Genomic DNA, 23,144 nt, shown 5'->3' with positions numbered 1-23,144 from the left:
CAGGAAATCCACCAGCACACAGGCAGGAAATGCTACTGTTCAGTGACAGTAAGAAGTAAACACAACCCAAACGGCTGCTAGTTAACCAATTCACAGTTACTCTAGAGAAAAGATGAGAAAAAAAAAAAAAGGAATTGAGTGTTCATAAGAGTGTTCTGGTATATGCACCAAGAATTAAAACTACTTAAAATGAAAATTAAAAATAATTTGCATGATGCAGACTGAAAACACAGGCAAACACACATGCATGTAGTTCTTTTCAATGTTATATTTTTATTTCAATGTTTAGTAATTCCACAAAAGGGTTTACACTAAAAAGTTCACAATTCTAATGATAAATACATGTTCAAATGTTATCCCTGTCTCTCTCTATTGCTGTCTCTCTCTTTCATATTCACACACATTCAAACATACAAATCTACAGTGAGTTCATGGGATCTGACGGGGAAAAAAACCTATGAATGTTACAGAGTGATGAAATAAAGCAATAATCAATTCACAGTAATGTCCATTTAACAATGTACAGTAATAAATCATTAACTTCAGTATATTACACATGGTCAGTATGTTTGATTGTCTTTGCAGCCTTTTGCAATAATGTATTTCGATTGTCATTGGCAACAGCTATTTCTATTTTTCAGTTTTGATTCTTTTGAGCTACTTTGTGCACTTGATTGATTGTCACTGCTTAGCTTGTGTATTAGCTTGATTGTCATTGGTTTCTCCCCCTCAGTGCAATATTATGACGGCTGGTGACTGATGGGACTTATCTAAATCTATCATTTTCAGTACCATCAATCTACATTACCGTTCAAAAGTTTGGGGTTAGTAAGATTTAAATAATAATAATAATAATAATAATACTTTTATTCGGCAAGAATACATTAAATTGATCAAAGGTGACATATAGACATTTATAAATTTAAAAAAAGTGTTATTTATATCGATAATGAGAAGGTTTATAGGTTTATAGAGCAGTAAATCAGTATATTAGAATGATTCTGGAGAATTATTTGACACTGAAGAATGGAGTAACGATGCTGCAAATTCAATTCAATTCAATTCAAATTCAGCTTTGCCTTCAAAGGTATTATACTTTAAAATATACATATTTAAATAATAATAAGGTATTTTAAGTTTTACAGATATTTCAGCATTAACTGTATTTTTAGTCAATAAATGCACCCTCTATAAGAGCATAAGAAACACTAAAATATCTTACCAAACCCAAACTATTGAACGGCAGCTACAGAAGCAGTTTTAAAACATCCTCATTTTTAGACACATGTAGTTTATCACATTGATTTTAAGTGGCACATCAGTTAAACAACATTTTCCCGTTGCATCAACATGAGGCAAGGTGTTGGCCTCCGCTATTTTTTTAGATGTGCACTGTTTTAACTCCAGTAGCTGGGAATGTTAACCAGACTTGTTTGTGCTATTGTCTGGCATGGTGCTGAGTACAGAACCATGCAGATCAAAAAGGCTGGAGTCCATTTTCTCTTCCAGCTGTGCAGGTTAGTGAGCTCCACGTTTTTATTTCTTCCACAGGATTATGGCTTACATAGACTGCTTCCCTGATGTGTACATAATCTAAATAAGTAGGGTTTCCTGACACACGTTTTGTTAAATAATTTGCTCAAAGTCGCTGATTGAAGCTCTGCTGGTTTTGTCTGATAATGATAAGGTGTGTTTTTACTGCAGCCTGGTCCAGTACTGCCCCAGACCATGTCCCAGCTCCTGATCACTGCCTTGAACCGCAGTCTGCCCTGCTGCGGAAACACCGGGAAAGAATCCTGGAAGAAACACAAGGCCTTTACCAGTGCGTTCTTCACTCGTGGCAAGCTCTAATGACTTATTTGTAACACAGAAGTGGCTAAACCATATTCACACACTGTTTGTTCATGCTGTGTTTTGGCCTGTGGATTGCGATGTGAGGGTGGAGTATGTCACGAAACGTCACTCACCTGTGTTTGCGCTGGCCGTGGGTGGGGGAGGGAGGTGGGGAGAGGTGTAAGATGAGGAGTCAAATTTACGGGAGAGAGGCGGGAGGGCAGAAGGAGAAGGAGGCAACATGCAGGAGTATGTTGGAGTGGACTGGGACGGCAAAGACTAAATGAGAGAAGAGCAAATAGAGATAAAAGATTAATCTCATTTCATTTAGAGTATCAACAGATTCAGTAATATAATCATTTGACAGCTTATTATTCGACAAACACCTCTCATAAGTGTACTCTGGGGTTTTTATGATGTTTTAGATCAGGGTGTCACAGACAGAGCAGCAAACTGGGTGGGTTGCTATAATTGAAAAGAGTGCATGAGGTATATGATATGTTTGTTTGACTACAGGGAGCGCATTTATGGACTAAATCGGACCTGTTGAACTGTAAACCTGCTGTATACGTGCGAGTGATTATTTTTAGAAACTACAGCAGGCTGCGTTTAAGTCCATAAGAAACACCAGAGGGCGCTCTTGAGCTATTTCAAATCAATTTGAATGTTCGGTTTCACCTTTCAGTTGCGTAATACGTGTGTGTTCTTGACTTTTTTGTCTGCATTAATTACCATTGTAGAAAAGCACTTTGTTTTGAATGCTTTAAAGAAACAAAAAGGCGGATGTTGGTATGATTTCGAGGGCATCCTTTTTTTTTTAATTAAGACATTAAAAACAAATATTGTCTTTTTTTGCACACAGTAGCCTAACCGACTGTAGTTTAAAAACGTTTCCCCCCAAACAGTTATCACCGGTTTGTGTAAACCGATAAAGTTAGTTTGTGGGGCATTCTAATTTCGAACGGTTTGTGAGATTTGTAAACAGAACACAACCCGGTGGCTCGCGCATGATAGAACTTTAAATGAATATTAAACGCCAAAATTAAATAGGCCTATAATAAGTAATCATTACTTTCCCTCTCGCGGCGTTTAAAACCTGACTTTGTTAAGTGCTACTCAAAATAAGGTATTTTAAAGAATGTTGGTAGGCCTTTGCAGACATCAAACGTTTGCTTTTGCGCGCCACTAGGTGTCAGTATTATAAGTCAAAACTAAAATGACTGGGTACATTATTCAGTAGACTACTGATGTAGAATTACATATCTGTTTGGATAGACATCTTGCCTATCAAGATAATATGGTTGGTATACAGCCGGGGAAGGTCATCATGATTTACCTGCATACTGGAGAAGACAGACAGAGAGCTATAGCCTGAGAGAGACGAATCACTCCGACTGTGCATTGAGCCTTAAAAGAGAGAACACAAGAGGATAGTAACAGTAACAACCACAGTTATCATTACTCCTACTACTACAACTTATCACTGCTTAAGTGTTTATGGAGGCTTTGGTAGTACTGTATGTAACAATCAATGCAATACAGAACTTTTAATTGATATTTGATTCGAGGAGTTTGAAGAAAGAGTAGTAAAAAACAGTTCGAAGTGAACAAACACCAATTTATCATGCATGAAAATAGGAGAGAAAGTAGTGGAGAAACCTATCGGTCAGATGTTTAGCAAAGCTGTACTTGTTCTAATATTGTGAAGTAAGTCATAAAAAAGACATACCTGAGCTGTTGCTGTGATGGGAGTGATATACAGGGGAGGTAAAGGACGTGTTCAGGGGTGTATGTGTCTGAGAACAGGAACTGGTGCCCCCTGATCTCCTCTGGTTTCTCAGCTTTTCCTCTCTTCTCCACTTAGCTCTCCGATTGGAGAACCATACCTGTCAATCATCCAATATGGGTCAGTGCATGATGGACACTGTCTTTATGTATTGTTTAAATAGCATTAACACCATAAAATCTCAAAGAGAATCATGGAAATATTTCACAAAGCCAGTATCACCTGAATTCTGGCCTCTGGAAGATCAATCTTTGCAGCCAGTCTCTCTCTAGCAAAGACATCTGGGTAATGAGTCCTTTCAAACTCTGGAAAACGGATTTAACAGAAGACCAAACATTTAATACAAGCAGAATTGCTCATTTTTATTTTTGAAGGGATAGTTTAACCAAAAAAATGAGAATGTTGTCATGTAGATCCAAACCAGTGTGACATTCTACTGTAGAACAATTAGAACCCCAATGACTTTCATTGCATGGACAAAAAATGCAAACATTTTTCAAAATATCTTATTTTTTGTGTCCCACAGAAGAAAAAACGTTATTCGGGTTTGAAACAACATGAGGATGAGGATGAGAAAAAAAATTACACAAAATGTATAATGTACATGAAAAGTATAAGAAAAGGAATGTGGCAGAATCTTAAAAGATCCATCGTTCCTAGATGCAAAAAAAACAACAGAATAAAACAATCCCACACAAATATATCCTCTCTATGACTCTGATTATTTTGCATAGAAAGCTCAGCGCGAGCCAGCGCTTTGAGTCACACCTTTCTCCAGGGCATCGATCTGCTCCTGGGTGAAGCTGGTGCGGTTCCTCTGCAGCTTCCTCTTTAGCTGCAGGTGGAGCTGCGACTCGTCCACCTCATCCCTCTCTCCCTGCACCACTCCTTCCCCTGCTCCGGCCATCTGCACATTCAGATCTTCCACACAACCATCTGAGCGCAAGAAAAAACCATTCAACTTCAGAGAGTCTCGTAAGAGTGCTGCGTTTCGGTGTGGCAATGTGTGTTATCACATGGACAGAACTGTCTCTTTGAAGACTGTAGCTCTAGTGCGCTGCAGCATCTTGTCTTGGACAGTTTGACCTTATTTGCGTACGTGTGAATAAGCAGCAACTGTATTATGGGCATCTAATTCTGTGTCTAATGTCTGCTCACTTCAGTTCCGCCTCCTGTAATGAAAGCGAGGATGTCAAGGCCAGAGACTGCCGTGTTTGTATGTGGGTGTACATGCGTGGCTGATGGTGTAGCTGTTGGCTCCCTCTGTTTGTGCTCAGTCAAGTATAAGAATTGCTGGTTCACCCCAAAGCTGACTTCACAAACACAAGCAGACATCCAGCGTACATTCACACACAGAGGTGCTTTACTAAAACATAAAGATATGACTTGGTAATGCTCAGGTACCTGTCCCATGTTGGGGAGTGATGGTGTCGGCCGGGTGGTACCAGTTGTTTGGGCCGGTCCAGTTGGAGCTGTTTTGTAAGTTCAGCATGGTCAGATTGTCATACATCAAATGTCACCTGTGAGAAAACACTGACCCTCTCCTTCTATCATCCAGACCACTCCAACCCTGAATAAAGGACGGAAGAAGTAAAACTGTGAAAAAATGTCATCTGAAAAATCAAATACAATAAATTCAGTATTTATGTGCAGTAAACGCCTCTTGTATTTCATTCTTTAGGCCTGTGTTGTGTCAGCTATTTAGTATTGCATTTCCATGGCTTTGATTGGCTGATTATGTAAATTTTTTTCTAACAGAGAATAACATTTCATTTGATTCAATTATTAATAATTTCACTTAACAGTGAACACATCAGGTAACATTTCTTTATTCATTTTTAACGTTTTAATTTTCAATAATGGTCTATTTTTCTTTGTTTCCAACATCTCCCTGCTATAGTATACCAACAACTATGCCATTGTATTAGAAAACAAAAGATATGGCAACAAAAGCTAACATTTTAGTAAAAACCTATGTTTTAGTTTCGTGCCAACCCTGTTATTATCATATTCATCCATTTTTTAAAATAATGAACTATTCCATATTTGTCATAAAGACATCAAGGTCCTTTCAGAAGTTAACTTTCCAATGACACGTTAAAGTCCAGTTACCGTTATCCATTTATCTTATGTTTTATGTATATCTTAAAATGTCAACCCTGTTTTCATGATTTTTTATAGTAAACATTTAAAACTATTTAAAACATGTAAATTCCAAAATGGTTATGTTAAAAGAAATCTTTCTGAAGGAATAGCTACACCCAGCATTTATTAAAATGTTGTAATTTGTCTTGAGACGACACAATGCAATTTCTTAACACTTAAAAAATTACTTGTATAAGAAATGTAATTAAAATCGTCACAACTGGATCAAACTAGCATGAATGACCCATCTGATGTCTTTAAAGTATGTTTCGATTGCATCTTAAACTCTCTTTATCTGTCTGTCTCTCCCTTTCCCACGTATACATATACATACATTAACCCCCCCCCCAGACACACACACACACACACACACACACAGAAAGAGAGAGAGTGAAAGAGTTCATTACACACATACAGTGAGTAATTAAGAAGTACATAACTTCTAGTCTGACATCGTCGTACACACACGCATGACTGGAGAGAGTAATACTGTCAACTAATGTTAACAACAATACACACAGACACACACACACATGCTACACAACAGAGAGACACACACTCCAACAAAACAAAGAGATAATTATAGATACACCACACACAATGGCACACAATCCATGTTTTCGACTACAAACTCTGACTACACAACAAAGCTCAGTCTGAAAATGGAGGCATGAAGACACCAACCAGAATACAAGTGCATTTAAGTCACACACACAAAAAAGCCAGCACCTTCACATAATTTATAGAGCAGTGTTCAGCTAAATAAATAAATGCTGTTGAAGAGTTAGTAAAAATATCACTGCTTCACTAATAGCTTTACATGTCAAACTACTAAAATACACAGAAAGGAGGCCATCATCATAAATACTATAGATCTAGCCGTTTAAATAACCTAGAAGTGCTTGTATAATAATGTTTGCATTGGTTTTGAGAGTAAACCATGGCCCTTAAAGGCAAAGAAGGATCTAGAACCGAAGGAGAAACAAAATATAGAGAAGTGACATGTAGCGGAACAACACAGATCAGGGTGCAATAAACCAATGCATTAAAGCCGTGTTTATTAATGTATATGATCAATAAATAAAATGTAATATATATGATTATTATGACAATATGGAATAATAATAATAACATTAAAAATGATTAGAGCTCAGATAAACTCAGGAAATGAACAGTTAAATATTGATACAATCCATATGCAAATGCTTCTTTTATATACAATACATGCTGACTTATGTATAAAATAAAATATGCAATGAATTTATGAAGTATAAAAGTAAATTAATAAAGAATAATAAAACCATGCTGACATGTATATAGACGTAAAAATGTGGTTTTGAAATAAATGAAATAAACTACTTAAATTAATTAAATATGACTTTTTTATGACTCTCAAGCAAAGACAAATACACATCTGAATTATTTAAATGTTGCCTTTGGTGGTGTAACACAACATATTGTTGTAGCCTATCCCAAACAGAAAATGTCAAAGGTCAAGTCTTCCATAACCTTTCCACAGTTAACCAGTAATTTCCCCAAATCGATGTAGTTTTCCCATGAATCTGTGGATGTCTCAGTCGTGGTGTCGGCAGTGAAGGCAGGAGACTCACCTGGTAGATGAATGAATTGTAAAAGTGGTCCACACTTGCTCAGTGTCTCTATCACTTTCTGTTCATCCCTCTCTCCTTCTCTCTGTTCTCTTGCTTTGTTAATGTTAGACTGTGTTCGAGAGAGAGAGAGGGAGCATGGGAGGAGAGGAAAGCGAGAGAAAGATGGAGAGAGTTAGACAGGGCGAAAGAGAGGAGGCGAGGGAGGGGTAGTGGGCTACAGAGAAATGCATCTGCAGGCACTCTGGTCCTTGAAGCAATGAGGGAGAGAGGGAAAGAGAGAGAGAGGGATGACACACAGAGTCAGTGTCAGTGTCAGGTCTGGACTTAATGCCAGGAAAAGGGGTGATGAAGTGAGAGAGAGGGGTGGAGGCAAAAAAAAAGACTGTAAAAGAGGAGACAAAAAGCTGCTTCTAAAGTATCACAAAAGCAATTCGTGTTTTGAAGATAAGGACTTCCAGAAATGGCTAACGTAAGAGCTGCGAGACCGCCGCAGATCATGCACCTGCTCTGATGCACTGCTGAGATCAACACAGATGTATATTTTTTTCAATTCAAGTTTATTTGTATAGCGCTTTTTACAAAACAAATCGTTACAAAGCAACTTTACAGAAAATTATGTTTCTACAATATTTAGTAGTAGCTAGTAGTTTGTGCACATTTGACAGGATTTTAGAAAAAACAACAACAATGTATATGAGAAGGCATTTCTTAATTCAGATGTGTTCCTATGAAATCATCAAAACGTGGTATGCTGACATAAATTAAGCATTAAGCCTTTGATTTAACATAAAACATACAATGCATCTCAGACTAAAAAAGTAGTTTTGTTTGAACTACTTAAGAAGAGAAATTGCACTCAATACTCTGTTCTCTTTACGTTCCATGCTCGCTAGTAAGATTACATGCAAACATAAGGAGATGCTCTCAGACTTGCGTGTGAGGGCCTCTCTTCTACACACACACACACACACACACACACACACACACACACACACATCAGAGTGAGTGTATAAAGCATGTTTACCCTCCACTGCACTTTGTGACAATCCCAATGCTATATTTGCATATTTTATTGGATTAACTTTAAAAACCAAAGAGTCTGTGACACGTTAAAATACGAGAGAGAAAAAACAGAAAGAGAGAGAGACTTGGAGGTCTGATACAGGAGACTCAGCCAACACTACTTACTTACAACATGACAGTTTTGGTTCTAGTTAATATGAAAGGTTCAACTTAGGCAAATAAATATGAGGCCTCTTTATTCTCACTTTCGAAGTAAGAAAAAGGATCAAACGGGTTCATACTGAATCAGAGAATCATGAGCTTTTTTATTGTGTACGGATTATGTTTCTTTTTTCATGCATTCAATCTAAGGTAAAGGGCTGGGATCCCCTATGAATTATTACTTCATTAAAGGTTAGTTATATTAACAAAATCTTAATTTAAAATGCTAAGAAACCCCACTAAAACTTAGACATACCAAAGATACACATATCAGCTTAGACAGGAGGGAATTTGTAGAGGACAAAAAAACTGACAAAAAAACATTTTGGATAAAAGTTTGCCTTGAACACAAAAATGCAGAGAACCACTGACCATTTTCTACATGCTATGAAGTTTTATATAAATATTATGCAAAGACTTGGAATGAGGAAGTAGTATGTCAATAAACAGAGATTACTTATGGGGTCAGAGTAGATCTACACAAATATTACAAGGATGTTCATCTAAAAATGCTAATTTTGTCATTGCTTACCAAGTGTTACGTCTTTCAAGATCTGTATGACTTTCTTTTGTGAGATATTCAGCATGTTCACACTGCTCTTTTCTATAAACTGAAAGTGAATGCTGACTAAATGAGCTGCCAAGCTTCCAAAATGATATTGGTCTGATCAAAGCTATTGTATTACTTCAGAAGACTTAGCGCAGGAGTCGTGTGGACTGCTGGTATGTTACTTTTATGGTACTTTTAGGTGACTTAACAGCCTCTAGGCACCATTCACACCAGTCACTGTATGGAAAAGAGCAGCTGGAGCCTTCTGCTGAACATCTCCTTTGTGTTCCAGACATCACATGAGAGTGAGTTAATGATGACAGAAGGTTCATTTTTGGGAGGTCCATCTCTTTAATGTGACAAGCACCATCAGGTCAACAGACACTATCACGGCACAAACAAATCACAAGGAGTTTCGTGCGGTACACACATGATAGCGAAGGAACTGAAACAGAAAGACAGAAATAGGAAGACATAACGAGGCCATGGATGTATCCTTGTAGAAAAAAAAAACAAGGAAGGGAGACACGGAGGGCACGAGAAAGAGAGACAGAGGAGGCGGAGGAGAAGGAGGGTGCCAGCTTTATTTATTTCCGGTTGACAAAACCCTCCGCTCTCTTCCTCTCTCTTCCTCCCCCCCGTACCTATCTCTCCCTCTTTGTCACTCGTTCAGAGGATGCACTGCAAAGACAATGACACGGAAAACAGACAGAGGATTTAAACAGAAACGCAACCGAAGAAGATGAAAAGCATCTTTATCCATGTGGGCTACTTTTTGAAATAGTTACAAAAGTGAAGCAAATGAGAAGGGATCCTAATAAAACATTGTTAGTATTTAGTGTCAGAGTGTTGCACACATGTGACGTTGAGTGCGTGTTTATTATGTGTGCTGGTGTGTGAGCGTACGCTCCTTCAGGGCACATTTTTTTCAGTGTCTTGTTAGTTCATCTCTGTCACCCTCTCTCTCTGCTGGGGGGGAGGGGGAAGAGAGGTCACCATAGCAACAATGCCGGGACAAATTAACATCAAGCGCTCAAAAAAAAAGAATGTGTGTACATGTATGAGAGTGCATGTATATGTGGTAAAGGAGCAAGTTTTGTACTCCAGATCCTGTGTGTGATGCCAAAATCCGGCAGAGGCATTGATGTTAATGCATCAATTACAAATAATTCAGTAGCCCACAGTCTCTCCATCACTCTGTGTCATCCGTTTGGTTCCTGAGCACTTGTCTTCTTCCTTATTTTGTCGTCTCTGCCCTCCCATTTCCTTTGACATCTCTCTCTGTGTGTGTTGTTGTGTGCCCCCAGGCTACAGAGTGCCACGTCCTCCCTCTCCCCTCCTCTCTCTCTGGCCCTGTCACCTTCAATTGCTCCATGGTACTAGACACACAGCCACAGGCAAAGAGAGAGAAGAGAGGGGACACACACACACACAGAGGGAGAAAAAGGGGTGAGGACCGAGGGACGAAGCGCTGTGTTTGTCTGGAGAGAGACAAAGAGTTAAAGAAAGAGGGCAGGTGTGAAAAGTTGTGCGAAAAGATGTGAGGGAGGACGAGGGATTGAGAAACAACGAAATCGGGAGGTGACAAAGTGGAAGGAGGTATAAGAAGACACAAGTCGCCTTGGCTCTAGCATCCATAGTTGCAAGTATTTTGTTGTCTCATAAACAGACTAACATGGAATTGCAAAGCCTGAAATTCTGCAGAAAGCTTCTTACATTCTTAGAAAAAAGGGTTAACTGGGGTTCTGTATAGAACCTTTTAGGGGTTCCAAATATGTAGCGCCTGATAGACCCTTTTAAGGTTCTATAGAACCTTTTCTTCTAAGAGTGTAGATTGATAAAACTGCAGATTAATTGTAGATTAAATGTTTTTTGCAATAATTTTATTTAAAAAAAGGAAAAAAAGATACAAGCAAAAATGTTGTGAAGCAGTCTAAACAATTTAAAATAAAGGTTTATTACTTATTCCTTTGATAAAAAGATACATTTTCAGTCGCCATGACTACAGTCAGTGTCACATGGTCCTTTGCGCAACTTTATATTTTTACAGTTCTTTATTATGTATGTATTATTATGTTCTTTTAATGATCCATTAATGGACATAATGTTCAAAATATAAGCATTTATAAAAAAAATATATATATATATATATATATATATATATATATATATACACACACACACACACACACACACACATTTATTTAAGGACACTTTTGATAAAGTTATTGGATTCTGTGTTAGAGAAACACAGGTTCAGACTCGATTCCCAGGGAATGCTAACATATGATTGTAATGCACTTTAGAGGAACCCAGGTATGATCTAAATTTAAACGAGATTTCAACTTAATAACATAAACTGCAGTATATAAAACATGCCATAAAACATGAATAGAACTTAAAACATTTTGATTTGTGTTCACACTGCTGCCCTATATTTTAGCCAGTTATATTTAGTTGCAATATTTTATTGCATTTTTCAACATTCTTCCTGGTATACCAGTCAAACTGACCACAAACAAAATAAAAAAGGAAGTATTAAATCTTTAAAAGGGATTGCTTGCTTTTTTCTTTTTAATAACATAAAAAACTACACTTACATGCTAATATTCATTATTCAGTATATTGTTTAATCTGACAATGCTTAAGGATTTGATCTGTTGGCATTTAATGTAAAAAACGAAAACTTTCTGAATAGGTATTGATATTATTATTATTACAATTAGGCGAACAAGTAGCCTAATTTAAAGACCACTGACCAGATTTTAACTTGCGCCTTAAAGACTTTATAATACAGAATTTGCATGTTACATTAAGGTTATTTAACATGCGTTTAATGTAATTTATTTCCATAATTTTCCAGCCCGAACGCAATTAACACAATGTTTCAGTCAAAGACAAGCAATCCTCAAAACTTTTTTCCCAGTTTGGCAAAACGCGCCTGCCTCTCTGAATGCGCGCTCGCGTGTCAACGTGGCGTTTCGCAGCCAGTAGAATTTAGAATTCTCCTAGGCCCCGCCCACTCTCGTCTTACAATTGGCTCTTTGTCCTGTCAGTAAAATCTTTTTGAGGTCGCGTAACATGGCAGCCCCACCCCCGTTTACGTGCACTTTAAAGAAGAACAGTGCCAACGCGTACTTCTCAACTCAGGATAAACGGGTGAACTCACGCAGAAATCACTGCAGGCTTGGTAAGTCATTTATACAGTTTCACATTATTATTATTATTAATTTTGTAAAACTTAAATAGCACTGTTTTTTATTTTTAATGCCAACTATTTTTGTACAGCTCGTTCAAAGTCATTAGACGATGTAAATCACTGCATAAAACTATTTTTTATTTATTTTATGTTTGTCCTTGTTTTTTATTATTATGCTTTAACATAAAATAATTGATGCTTATTCAGAAAGTTGAAAACATATGTCTATGCTGTATCATTTAATTTAAAATTGAATAAGACCATGGATGATAAATGTTCATTTTTCATTGCTAAGCACAATGACTTTGCGTGTTAGTGTGCATAATCCTTTTTTTTTTATCTAGAGCAGAAATAATTTATCAAATCTTTTTTCTGTCTCTTTACACACACTCCTTAGGGAGAAAATGCAGCTGCTCTTTTTAGGGACACTTGCCCTGTTTGTTGGGGTCACAGTTGCTGTGCCTGCACAGGAGAAGCGTGTACATCATAAGCCCGACCTCAGTGACCATGTTCATGATGATGCCCACGGATACCAGTATGACCACGAGGCCTTCCTGGGCAAAGAGGAAGCCAAGACCTTTGACCAGCTGAGCCCTGAGGAGAGCAAAGAGAGACTAGGGTAAAATAAATATGCAAGAACGGTACACTACATAGGAGAGTAATAATATTATTAGAATTAACAATATTATAATTTTTTTCTTGTATATTGCCTTTGCAGAAAGATTGTGGATAGGATTGACACTGATAAGGACGGCTTCATCAGTCATGCTGAGCTGCACCACTGGATCAAGCACAGGCAGAGGAGGTACATCGAGGAGAACGTGGACAAGCACTGGAAAGAGTACGACCAGAACAAGGATGGGAAGATTGGCTGGATCGAGTACAAGAACACCACCTATGGATATTATATGGGTAATTAAACGAGCCTTTGAGTTTGGGCGGGGCTACTAATTATGTGGCTTTTAATGAGGAAAAAAGCTGTTTATGTAGGGTTGTGCATTAATTGTTCACAACAGTGCAACATCTTCGCAAAATGAATCGATTTTATTTTGGATAAATTTGTATTTCAATTTAAATAGATCAAAAATGTTTAATGTTTAGAACTTAAGACTCCAATGACCAATACTGAGGGTTAGTGTACTGTTACTGTATTTCAGATGTAGAGTTTGATGATGTGGATGATAAGGAGAGTTACAAAGCCATGCTCACTAGAGATGAAAGACGGTTCAAGTCCGCAGACCGGGACGGGGACGGTGTTGCTACCAGAGAAGAGTTCACTGCCTTCCTCCATCCAGAGGAGTATGACCACATGAGGGACATTGTGATACAGGTACGTAGAGTAAAGCAGAAGGCATTTATACTAACATGTTTCACAGAAACCGCTTTAAAAACATGGAGGAAAAAACATATAGATCAAGGACCAAAATTAATTTTCACTTTTCACTATGTGAGAGGTTTGTCTTGTGTGATCGGACAATAATAATGGATTTGGGGAAGAGGGTTTCTACGTGATTCTACAGAATGTATGCTTATGTTAAAAAATACGAATAAAAATGGCCAAGTGACAGAAGAATTACTGTGAATATTGAAGCTTATTCCTTTTGCTATCTATTGCTAGCATTTAACGTCTTTCAGACCACTTGAGAAGCAATGAAACAGATCACTGCGAACTCTGATCCTTCATTGTTACAGGAAACCATTGAAGACATTGACAAGAATGGTGATGGCAGGATTGATCTGCAGGAATACATTGGTAAGTGTCTACACCGTTCACCTGGGAAAGAAGAAGAAAGCCTTCATGAAAACTGATGTTTAGTGGCCAGATGAATTGAAACTGTGCTCGTGTTCCCAGGGGACATGTTCACCCCTGAAAATGGAGAGAATGAACCAGATTGGGTCACAACAGAAAAGAAACACTTTTCAGAGTTCAGAGACATGAACCAGGTATGCAGTGGGAGGGAAATCTGTCACCATCACCTGGGAGTGTTTCCTGGCTATTCTTTCATGATTTGTTTTTCTTTTGTTAGGATGGTTTCCTTGATGCCAGTGAAGTCTCTCATTGGATCCTCCCTGGAGAGGTGGACCATGCTGATAATGAGGCCCGGCATCTCATTCATGAAACTGATAAAGACAATGTAAGTGGCTTTCACAGGGTCTTCAACGTGGGTGCTGTCACTGATTCTCAATAATGTATAAACACCAATAATAATAATCAAGGATCAATTTAGAATTAATCTTTACTTCTGTCTTTCTTTTAATTCACTGCCAATGAATTGCAATGGACTTCCAACTGCTTCGTGTAATTGACTTACCAGGATGACAAAATCACAAAGAAGGAGATTCTGGCAAACTGGAACATGTTTGTCGGGAGCCAAGCGACTAATTACGGAGAGGACCTCACCAAAAGACACGATGAACTTTAATGCTGGTATATTTGGGTACAGGGGAGGGCAATGTATTTGGGGACGTAGGTGAGAAGATAGTAAACGGAATATGAAAATTGAACAGACACTCCAGCTCATTGCTAATTGTGAGGAAATAGACTGATGTCTTCCACTTGAGGAATTCAGCACTGAATACAGTCGCATCAGTATTCACAATAACAGCCCTGTTTTCACCGTTACAAGGTGAATTTCACAGCTTCAATTGTAGTGGTCTGTGATTTGACATTCAACATATCACTAACATGAAAAGAGGTATAGCTCAGAAAGAGGGGGGGGGCGGGGACTCAGTAGATGGGAGGAGACAAAAGTGATTGACACTGTATCTGTGGAACATTTTTCTCTCTGTGAATTCTTAATAAAGCCATGTTGGTTTTTTTAATTGTGGACTGGAGTTTAGTTTCATTGTCCTCAAAGACATTATATTGCATTCTGATGAGAGGTCTAATAACTCATCACAGAAGCTCTCTTAAAACTATTCAAACAAGACAAATGAGAAAGTGTGTAAAATGAATGATTTATTAAAAACAAAAAAACATTTACTGCGTATTGTGTACACATGACATTAAAGTATCTTTGGAGTCAAGGAGAAAAAAAATAACTTCAACATCCACTCCAATTACCCCATCACCAAACAACCAAAGGACTACAAATTAATGACAATATTTACAGGGTGAAAGCGGGGTCCAATCCTCTTGTTTATGCTTGCATAACGGGTCTGGCCTCTTTAGCTTTGAGGGTCACTCCTGAGCCTGCAAAGCCAGTCCCACCCTGTCGACCAGCAAAGAAACACATTATACACTGACTTTCTGCATCTCTAGCACACTGAGACACTCTTTACAGCATTATGTCTCTCATACACACCCTCTGAAGGGGTATGATGTCCTTCTCTTTCAGTTTGTCTCCAGTCACTGGATCAATCATGTCTTTCTGTATGAGCTTCTCCACACACTCCATAGTGACCACGGCTCCACTTGAGGGAAAGACAGGAAACAAAAAGAGAGAGAAACTGAGAGCGGAGGCACGGCCTAAATGAATGAAAAAGTCTAAAGGCTTATCAATTCTTGCTGAATAAAGAGTAAAAGTCAAACTCACGAGGGTCTAAGAACTGCACAGGGCACAGAGTTCCCAAGCGTGTCTTTGGTTACTGCACACACGTATCTGTCCTGAGGAACAGTTGATTAACACCTTGAAGATACAGCTTGAAAAGACGTGTGGTAATGTAAAGGTTTGGGTCAGTTTTTTTTCTTAAGATACAATACAGAAATACCGCAATACTGTTTGATATAATGTATGTATGTTCCCTGAATTGCATTTCGGCGGCTATTAATAGGTTTAAAAGAAAATGAAAAGAGGCAGTGCTATTTGATATCATATTTTGTCTTATTGTAAACATACAGTGAGGAAAACTGCAGTAGCCAAGGCGAGCTGAATGACGTTATCGAGTACGCTGCTGTTTGCAGAATTACCAGAGATTTGCATACTTGGTATTGAGAAACACAGCATAGATTTACGTCACCAGACTATTTGCCTAATCTCTCTGTAGTTCAGACCGTGATGGACACCCAGACAGCTACAGGTCTGGGGGAAAAAAAGTTCCTGGAAAAAATTGTTCCAGGTAATTTCGGTGGAAAAGCGGCTATAAATGTTTCTTTTGCTCAAATGGAGTAATTAAAAAGCTTATTTCTCAGGCTAGAACTGCCAGTACACATGTGCAGTCCCAAGCGCAGGTCTCTGAACGCTGACTGTTTCTATAGCATCCTGGACTTCGAATGACAGCTACAGTAATGCACTGACTTTACTGATATCATTCAGAAGGCGGGGCTTTCTGTGATTGGGCAGCCATATTGAGCATTGCATTTCTCCCCTTTCATAACTATAAGAGTGACACGTCTTGGGTATTCTATAGTCTTTGATCATGTAAAGAAAAGACCATCTAAACTTTTCTGAAGGCAGTCAGTTTCCTCACAAATACATTTATAAACCCTTCATCAGAAACTATCACAATTTATTTAACATCTTACAAGGTTTACCTTTCTTATTACTTTTTTCTAATCTTACCAACCCCAAATCTAAAAGGTATTGTATATAGTATTGAATGGAAAGATAGATACAGCTCATAAATAAATGAATACACACATAAATGAAAAACTCATAAATTAAGGCTTCTCACTTGGCGTGTGAGGAGGGCCACTCTGTCCAGACTGGGGTCCAGTGGAGTGAAGCGCACTGAAATCAAATCACTCATCTTTATAGGACGTCCTGACATGGGGCACAACACGGTCTTTGACTGGAAAAGCAGGAGAGAAGGAAAAACAGTGAATGATAACAGATGATGTCAAAAGAGTTAAGAAATCCTTTTGAAGTGTATTTCTTAAATTGAGTACCCGATACAGGGTGAGAGAGTTTTAAAGAAGACAATCATGACACAAGGAGCTACTGAACACAGTAGAGTGGAGAACTGACCGAACCAGGAGGAGAGATGGACAAACTAACCAATCAAGGGCATCATGACTTGGCATGCAAACTGATTTCAGGACAAGCACAATATATTGTGTAATGCTCTTCCATGAATGAGACCTGCCTACTGAAGACCCAAAATTAGGGACACGCGGCTGGCAAAAAGGGAATACCTACAGGTTTTTTAAGCAAGGTGGGCTTGGCCTCTGGTGTGAGGCTGGGGATCCAAAAGCTGGGCAGAGCTGAAGAGGAACTGGACGCTCCTGTGTCAGAACTGGAGGAGCTGCTTGAGCCCTTCTGGCTTCCTTCGTCCTTAGATTTCTCTACAGAAACATGAGATATACACACATAATCCATCAGGAATCTCATTGTGCTGTGCTTAAGTTTAAACCTCCTTGTCTGGTTGTCACACCTGAGGTAAAGGGGTTGATTGGCTTGGAGACGATGTTGTTCTCTCTCTGTTTGAAGTTCTCAGCTCTCTCTCGCTCCTCAGACTTGGACTCCAGCTGGCCTTCACTCTTTAGAGCCTTTTTCTGCTTCTCATATGCCTGAGTTTAAAAGTGTGTGTGTGTGTGTGTGTGTGTGTGTGTGTGTGTTAGACAAACAGTGAAGGGCAATCACATTCAGAGCAAAACACATTTGTAAGAAGTGCTTAAACCTTCATTTTCTTGGCGATATCTGTTTTCTGGTGAAGAATGTATTGCAGGATGGCTTCTTTTTCATACAAGTATCCATCTTCACTGCAGTAAACAAATATAATCAAACACACATTAATCCCAGTCTCCAAGCAGCTGGCAGACAGATGGTCCAGTAACACTCAGTACAACCACCTCAGACCGGGTTAAATAACCTCATGCAGACCATGTCAGCATTAAAACATCTCTATAAGGGCACATGAGTCTCGTACGTGACGACGGGGTCCCTGCAGGGCTGTAGGGAGAGACAGCAGCAGTCGAAGTCTTTGATCGCATCCTTCCCCAAACGCACACTTTGTGTCCCATAACCAGAAGAGGCTGGAAACATGAAGTGAGATGCACAGTTCGATGTTGTAATTACATTTCAATCATTTCATGATGACACACGTGAATACACAAGACCAGAAGGGCTACGTTACCGGTGTCTTTCTTCTTCTCGTGATAAGTGTAAACGGCTCCTGCTGTGCAGTTTTTCCCGTGTCGAGTCATGCTTGTCCTTTACAGAACAAAATGAATTGTTTTTACGGTATTTTTGGTGAACAGATTTTGCACAAAGTTTCACATAACTACACGTTGCTGGATAATTGCTTGGTGGACTAGCGAGACAAACCATAACAGATGTCACACATTACAACAATAAGCCGGTAGCTACACATAGATCAAACGCAATTTGTTATATAATAGATTAATAGTAAGTTTGAGCGTGCGGGAATAAGCACAGGAGTTGATGTTTACCTCTTATGTTGCTGAACCGGAAAGGACCTTTTTTTTTTGCTCCACTTCCTGGTTCGTCTTAAATTTCAGAATAAAAGCTCGTTCCTTCTGTCAGTTGGTCATTGGATTTTTACGGAGGAGGTGAGAGAAAAACACCGACTACTCGACATCCTGGAATCTGACGGCAATTAAATCACCGACTAGACTACCCCCTTTAAATGTTGAAAATCACTTACATCCCCCTGAGAAACAATTACCGTCCGATTGGCTGGCTGCAAAAGGGGGTCAGTCCCATAGATCCCCATGTTAAAATTCCCAACTTTACAGCAGAAAAAAACGTCTACAGCCTGGTGCAAACAGGTGACAGGTGGATTTGCCGCTGCTGTCACCGCTGTCGCGCTAGGTGGGCGTGGCTTCAGCAAGTAGCTCCCGCCTTTTTGCCCATTTTTGATTGTCCGGGAGAGTCCCGCGGTGACGCGCTGCCAGCCAGACCCTTTTGCACACTTTAGGCTTCAAAAACACACTTCAGGGAGTCTTTGGGTGACGTCACGGACACTACGTCCATTTTTTTATACATTCTATGTTCCAAACTCGTAAAAGCTTCTTTCAAATCAAAGCTAAATACACACAGAAACAGTGCATCCTTGTGGCGCTGCTGACAATGAAGAGCATAGGCTGTTGGCAAAGGATTGTTGAATAAAGTCATTATTTTTGTTTTATTTGCTTACAAAAAGTATTCACATCTCTTCATAACGTTACGGTTGAACCGCTGATGGCAGATGGACTATTCTGACGATGCTTTTCATACTTTCCTGGACCTTCACACTGTTATTTATTTGGCAGTATGGGACAGTCACAAGCATCCCGGTTTTCATCCAGAATATCTTAAATTGTGTTCCAAGATGAACAAATCTTTTATGGGTTTGGAACGACATGTGGGAAAGTGATTAATGACAAAATCTTCATTTATGGGTGGAGTATCCCTTTAAAAATGATTTCTATGGACTAATTAGCATATACAAATTAAGTCATATTTAGCATATACATATGAACATATTTAGTCTCTTTTTTATTTATCCTCCCATGCTTTGTGTCGTTTACCTGTTCAAGTCTTTTATCAAATGGATGCTTAATAATTAAGTTATTCCTCAAAGGCCACTTTACTACCCAGCTTTGCTTACTGTCGTAAGTTGTAGGATAGAGAATGGCAATGAGCTGCATGGTCACATTTGTGAGAAAACAGTTATTGAGTATTATTGACCAATCATGCTACATGCAGGGAGCAATATATTAAGTAGTATGACTATTTAATGTGCTAGTTAGGTTCTTATTGGCACACTTTTACTATTGGACATCAAATATCAAAAGGCTGGCTCCTGCTAGTTCAGAACTTTCCCCTTTGTTTTCTGCTGAAGAAAGAAAATCATATGACACTGAAACAATATGATGGTGAGAAAGTCATGACACAGTTTTTTTTTAGATAAACATCCCTTTAAGCCCATCTTTCATATCATAAATCATGTTTGGAAATCATGTTTCGTCAGCAGTAAAACTGACAGCAAAATGAAAAACATTACAACCAATAAGGACAATTATACTATGATATAATGTATGTTTTTGAAAGTATTTTTAAGTACTACTACTTAAACACATAAATAAAACGTTCCCTCATTTTATTCCATAAGTATTCCATCAAAACAACACAATTAGCTTTTGCAATAACATTTCATATCATAACTGATGTTAATAACAAGACTATTTAAAAGGTATATGTTGTTCAGTTAAATACATTTAATTTAATTCCACGTATATGTATTTATTGACCAAACTGTAGCGTGTGATGTGGTAGCACAAAAGAGAAAAATAACTTAACGACAATAAACAAATCGCTACAATGTAAATCCTGAAATCTGTGAAACACAACGCCCAACTGCACGTTCCTCTTTTGGCCACGTGCTGGTGACGAATGGGTTTAGTTGTCGTCATCATCGTCATCGTCGCCATCCAAGACGTCTGCGACAGTCCTGAAAAGGAGAGAAGAGGGGATATATCATTTTTTGACTAGTAACAACCATTAATATTGCAGGTTTATTTGCATGATAGTATTATCTTACTTATAGATGGATCCAGAAACAGAGTCAACAAAGCCACCTTTTAGAAAAAAAGTGTCAAATTAGTTGTTAGTTAAATAATCAGATTTTGAAGTTGACCACAATCTAAACAAATAAATAGCATGTATGAAATTGTTGAAGTGTGTTTCTTACCTGGCTTGCAGACGGTCTCACAGACAGGACACATGTAGCACTTTCCACAGTCCTGAAGAGACAATAGATCGTTTTTTAAGTAATTGTTTGTGTAAATATGTGCATGTGGATTTGTAGGGGGAAAAGGAACACCCTATACTTTAGCCATTTAGACAACCACATAATTTGCATTTAAACACTTACTGTTACTGGCCTGGACCCCCACATGCTGTGACTAATGCAAGTCTTTATGTCATTAATGCACACTTATCTGTCTGTCTGCACAAACACAGCTGAAGGGCCTCTAGCTTCACTCAACAGCTACAGTAAGTGCAATATATTAACACACTCCAGTTTTTTCTCTGAAAATCAAATGGAAGTTGTAAAGCAAACTATAATTTCTTTTAAAGAATAAATGCATTATTACTGAGCACTTAAAAAAATAGTTTAGCAGATATTTTTTCATTTGGTGGCACTTTTTCATGATAAGAGAATAAAAGCCCAAAAAAAAACTCTATTAGGTGAAAAAAGGGACCAGATACAACAATATAATTAAATAAAAATAATAAATAAATAAATAAATAATAAATCACATTAATCACTCAATAGGCACTAGTTTGTTTAGGGCCAGGTGTTGGGTTGTAGTTATATAAAACTCTCATTTATCATACATTTATTTATATTTCAACAATGCAACTTTTATGTATGGGGTGGGGGGGGTCATAAGATAACAGGATTGAATGCAATGGTAATTGAAATGAGTTAATTACAAATAGTTTTTAAATCAATTAATTGACTATCAATTCAAAAGACTGTCAAAATAACGATACTGTAAGGCAAATAAGTAGTTTTTAATTTTACTTGATTGTAAGCCTAGAAAATAAAGTACTGAACTTCTGAATTGTAATCACTTAATGATTACAGATTACATGACAAAATTTGTAGTCAGCACTATAATATCTTAGATTACACAGATTTTGTGCTGAGTTGTTTAGTAAACTATACTTTAGTTATTTAGGAAATGTGTGTTTGTGGTGGGTTTCTCACATCACAGAAGTCACAGTGTTCAGAGTCGTCTCCTTTTTTGCATGGGCACTTATCACAGCTATCACAATGCTGAGGGGAGAGAGAAATGAGAAATTACTGGATCATGGCCAAATTCAAATCAAGACTGGTTGAAGGCATATTTAGACTACAACTAGTGCACTTTATTAGACTAATAGAGCTCGAAAGGCCTACCTCACAGTGGGCACACAGTGAACAAATGGATCCCTCATGATAATCATCATCATCGTCCTCATCTGAAAGATATATTGTCAGCTGTGTTTTTTAAAAATGAATATTATTGATGTGTATGTTAAAAGTGTGGTGGCAATTGTGATGAGGAACAGAATGAATTAGTCTTACTCACGTGAACACCACTTTTTTTTCTTTTTCACTTTCACACATGCACGTACACAGCTCAGCTCAGCTCACATTTATGAGTAACTATATATATATGCATGAAAATGTATACACTTATTGTATATTATTCAAAAAATAAATAATACATAAAATAAATAAAGGTTTATAAATAGTTTATATTAATATCATCACAATATGACAATATTCTTTTTCAAATGCATTTAGTTTTCTTTGTTAATACAGTACCCTTATTGGGTTACAATTAATCAATTCTCTATTGATTACATTTAAGGTACATTATCCAGATAAATAGCGATTGGCAATACTTGCCAAAATTGGACATTAATTTAAGCTTAAAACATTTTTTGAGGCACACACATTTAAAGGTAAAATAACAGAGGTAACAGAAATTACACTGTGCAACACAGGATCTTTTGATTTATTCGTTTCAGAGTGGGGTTAAGATGGGGTGCTTTGTACAACACACCATTGTGCTAGTTACACATGATGACACAGCAGATATTACACAAAACAGAGAATGAAAAAAACAAACACCAGGGAAAAAAAAAATTACAAAAAACTACATTTACGACAGAAAAAGGATTCAGTCTAAACAGTTATATGTTGCATCTCCTGATAGTTGCTTTATTGCCTGTTCCCTCGTGATACTTCCTGTATGTATCAACATGAATATGTAGATTATGAATGAATGATTCTCTCTCTTTTGCTACCACTCCACTGACATCTGTGCTGCTGCATCCCTAATTTATCCTTTAAACGCTTCATACATATCGTCCCTGACTGCTCACCATATGATTCCAGTTGTCTGTTTTACTAATT

At 37.9% G+C, this 23,144-nt stretch overlaps 4 protein-coding genes across 5 annotated transcripts in view; 1 reads left to right on the top strand and 3 right to left on the bottom strand.

Moving 5' to 3' along the window:
• Nucleotides 1-1,515: 1,515 nt before the first annotated feature.
• pax10 (paired box 10) lies at nucleotides 1,516-7,784 on the bottom strand. 2 transcript variants are annotated; one of them, XM_026208430.1, is made up of 8 exons: nucleotides 7,375-7,784; nucleotides 5,024-5,189; nucleotides 4,388-4,555; nucleotides 3,842-3,924; nucleotides 3,563-3,719; nucleotides 3,170-3,240; nucleotides 1,968-2,112; nucleotides 1,516-1,796 (listed from the first exon to the last, which is right to left on the bottom strand). In XM_026208430.1, exons 2-8 carry the CDS (start codon nucleotides 5,127-5,129, stop codon nucleotides 1,696-1,698), a joined length of 831 nt encoding a protein of 276 aa, XP_026064215.1. In that variant the 5' UTR covers nucleotides 5,130-5,189; nucleotides 7,375-7,784; the 3' UTR covers nucleotides 1,516-1,695. The 2 variants fall into 2 exon arrangements, with proteins under 2 accessions (XP_026064215.1, XP_026064216.1); XM_026208431.1 differs by lacking the exon at nucleotides 7,375-7,784 and having other exon boundaries at nucleotides 5,024-5,331.
• A 4,408-nt stretch (nucleotides 7,785-12,192) lies between these two features.
• Nucleotides 12,193-15,170, top strand: LOC113047147 (calumenin-like). The gene is made up of 8 exons (XM_026208428.1): nucleotides 12,193-12,338; nucleotides 12,745-12,966; nucleotides 13,066-13,259; nucleotides 13,505-13,677; nucleotides 14,040-14,100; nucleotides 14,200-14,291; nucleotides 14,375-14,482; nucleotides 14,663-15,170. Exons 2-8 carry the CDS (start codon nucleotides 12,752-12,754, stop codon nucleotides 14,768-14,770), a joined length of 951 nt encoding a protein of 316 aa, XP_026064213.1. The 5' UTR covers nucleotides 12,193-12,338; nucleotides 12,745-12,751; the 3' UTR covers nucleotides 14,771-15,170.
• Nucleotides 15,171-15,288: 118 nt separating this feature from the next.
• nosip (nitric oxide synthase interacting protein) lies at nucleotides 15,289-18,941 on the bottom strand. The gene is made up of 10 exons (XM_026208429.1): nucleotides 18,679-18,941; nucleotides 18,363-18,439; nucleotides 18,156-18,261; nucleotides 17,907-17,988; nucleotides 17,661-17,796; nucleotides 17,426-17,571; nucleotides 16,962-17,078; nucleotides 15,884-15,954; nucleotides 15,653-15,761; nucleotides 15,289-15,559 (listed from the first exon to the last, which is right to left on the bottom strand). Exons 2-10 carry the CDS (start codon nucleotides 18,430-18,432, stop codon nucleotides 15,488-15,490), a joined length of 909 nt encoding a protein of 302 aa, XP_026064214.1. The 5' UTR covers nucleotides 18,433-18,439; nucleotides 18,679-18,941; the 3' UTR covers nucleotides 15,289-15,487.
• Nucleotides 18,942-19,947: 1,006 nt separating this feature from the next.
• The window catches only part of LOC113047146 (acidic repeat-containing protein), a 5,393-nt gene continuing 2,196 nt past the window's right edge, over nucleotides 19,948-23,144 (bottom strand). The window contains exons 2-6 of the mRNA XM_026208425.1: nucleotides 22,140-22,201; nucleotides 21,948-22,016; nucleotides 20,922-20,973; nucleotides 20,772-20,808; nucleotides 19,948-20,681 (exon numbers count right to left, since the gene is read on the bottom strand). Coding sequence (XP_026064210.1) covers nucleotides 20,630-20,681; nucleotides 20,772-20,808; nucleotides 20,922-20,973; nucleotides 21,948-22,016; nucleotides 22,140-22,201 — 272 coding nt within the window. The 3' untranslated portion in view covers nucleotides 19,948-20,629. The remainder of the gene's footprint in view (nucleotides 20,682-20,771; nucleotides 20,809-20,921; nucleotides 20,974-21,947; nucleotides 22,017-22,139; nucleotides 22,202-23,144) is intronic.

This window comes from Carassius auratus, chromosome 28 (assembly GCF_003368295.1).
Source record: "Carassius auratus strain Wakin chromosome 28, ASM336829v1, whole genome shotgun sequence".
Taxonomy (NCBI): Eukaryota; Metazoa; Chordata; class Actinopteri; order Cypriniformes; family Cyprinidae; genus Carassius; species Carassius auratus.
This window is presented reverse-complemented; position numbering and strand designations above follow the sequence as displayed.

Bases quoted from the DNA above. Each gene is read 5' to 3' on its own strand.
- pax10 (XM_026208430.1), bottom strand. From the start codon at position 5,129: ATGTATGACAATCTGACCATGCTGAACTTACAAAACAGCTCCAACTGG. The intron at 2,113-3,169 runs GTAAATCATGAT...TCTCTCATTTAG, and splicing joins CTGTCTTCTCCAGTATGCAG to TCTTTGCCGTCCCAGTCCAC. The intron at 1,797-1,967 runs GTGAGTGACGTT...TGTTTCTTCCAG, and splicing joins CACGGCCAGCGCAAACACAG to GATTCTTTCCCGGTGTTTCC.
- LOC113047147 (XM_026208428.1), top strand. From the start codon at position 12,752: ATGCAGCTGCTCTTTTTAGGGACACTTGCCCTGTTTGTTGGGGTCACA. The intron at 12,967-13,065 runs GTAAAATAAATA...TTGCCTTTGCAG, and splicing joins GAGAGCAAAGAGAGACTAGG to AAAGATTGTGGATAGGATTG. The intron at 14,101-14,199 runs GTAAGTGTCTAC...TCGTGTTCCCAG, and splicing joins TGATCTGCAGGAATACATTG to GGGACATGTTCACCCCTGAA.
- nosip (XM_026208429.1), bottom strand. From the start codon at position 18,432: ATGACTCGACACGGGAAAAACTGCACAGCAGGAGCCGTTTACACTTAT. The intron at 17,989-18,155 runs GTACGAGACTCA...TGTTTACTGCAG, and splicing joins TGCAGGGACCCCGTCGTCAC to TGAAGATGGATACTTGTATG. The intron at 15,955-16,961 runs GTGAGAAGCCTT...ACTGTTCCTCAG, and splicing joins TGGCCCTCCTCACACGCCAA to GACAGATACGTGTGTGCAGT.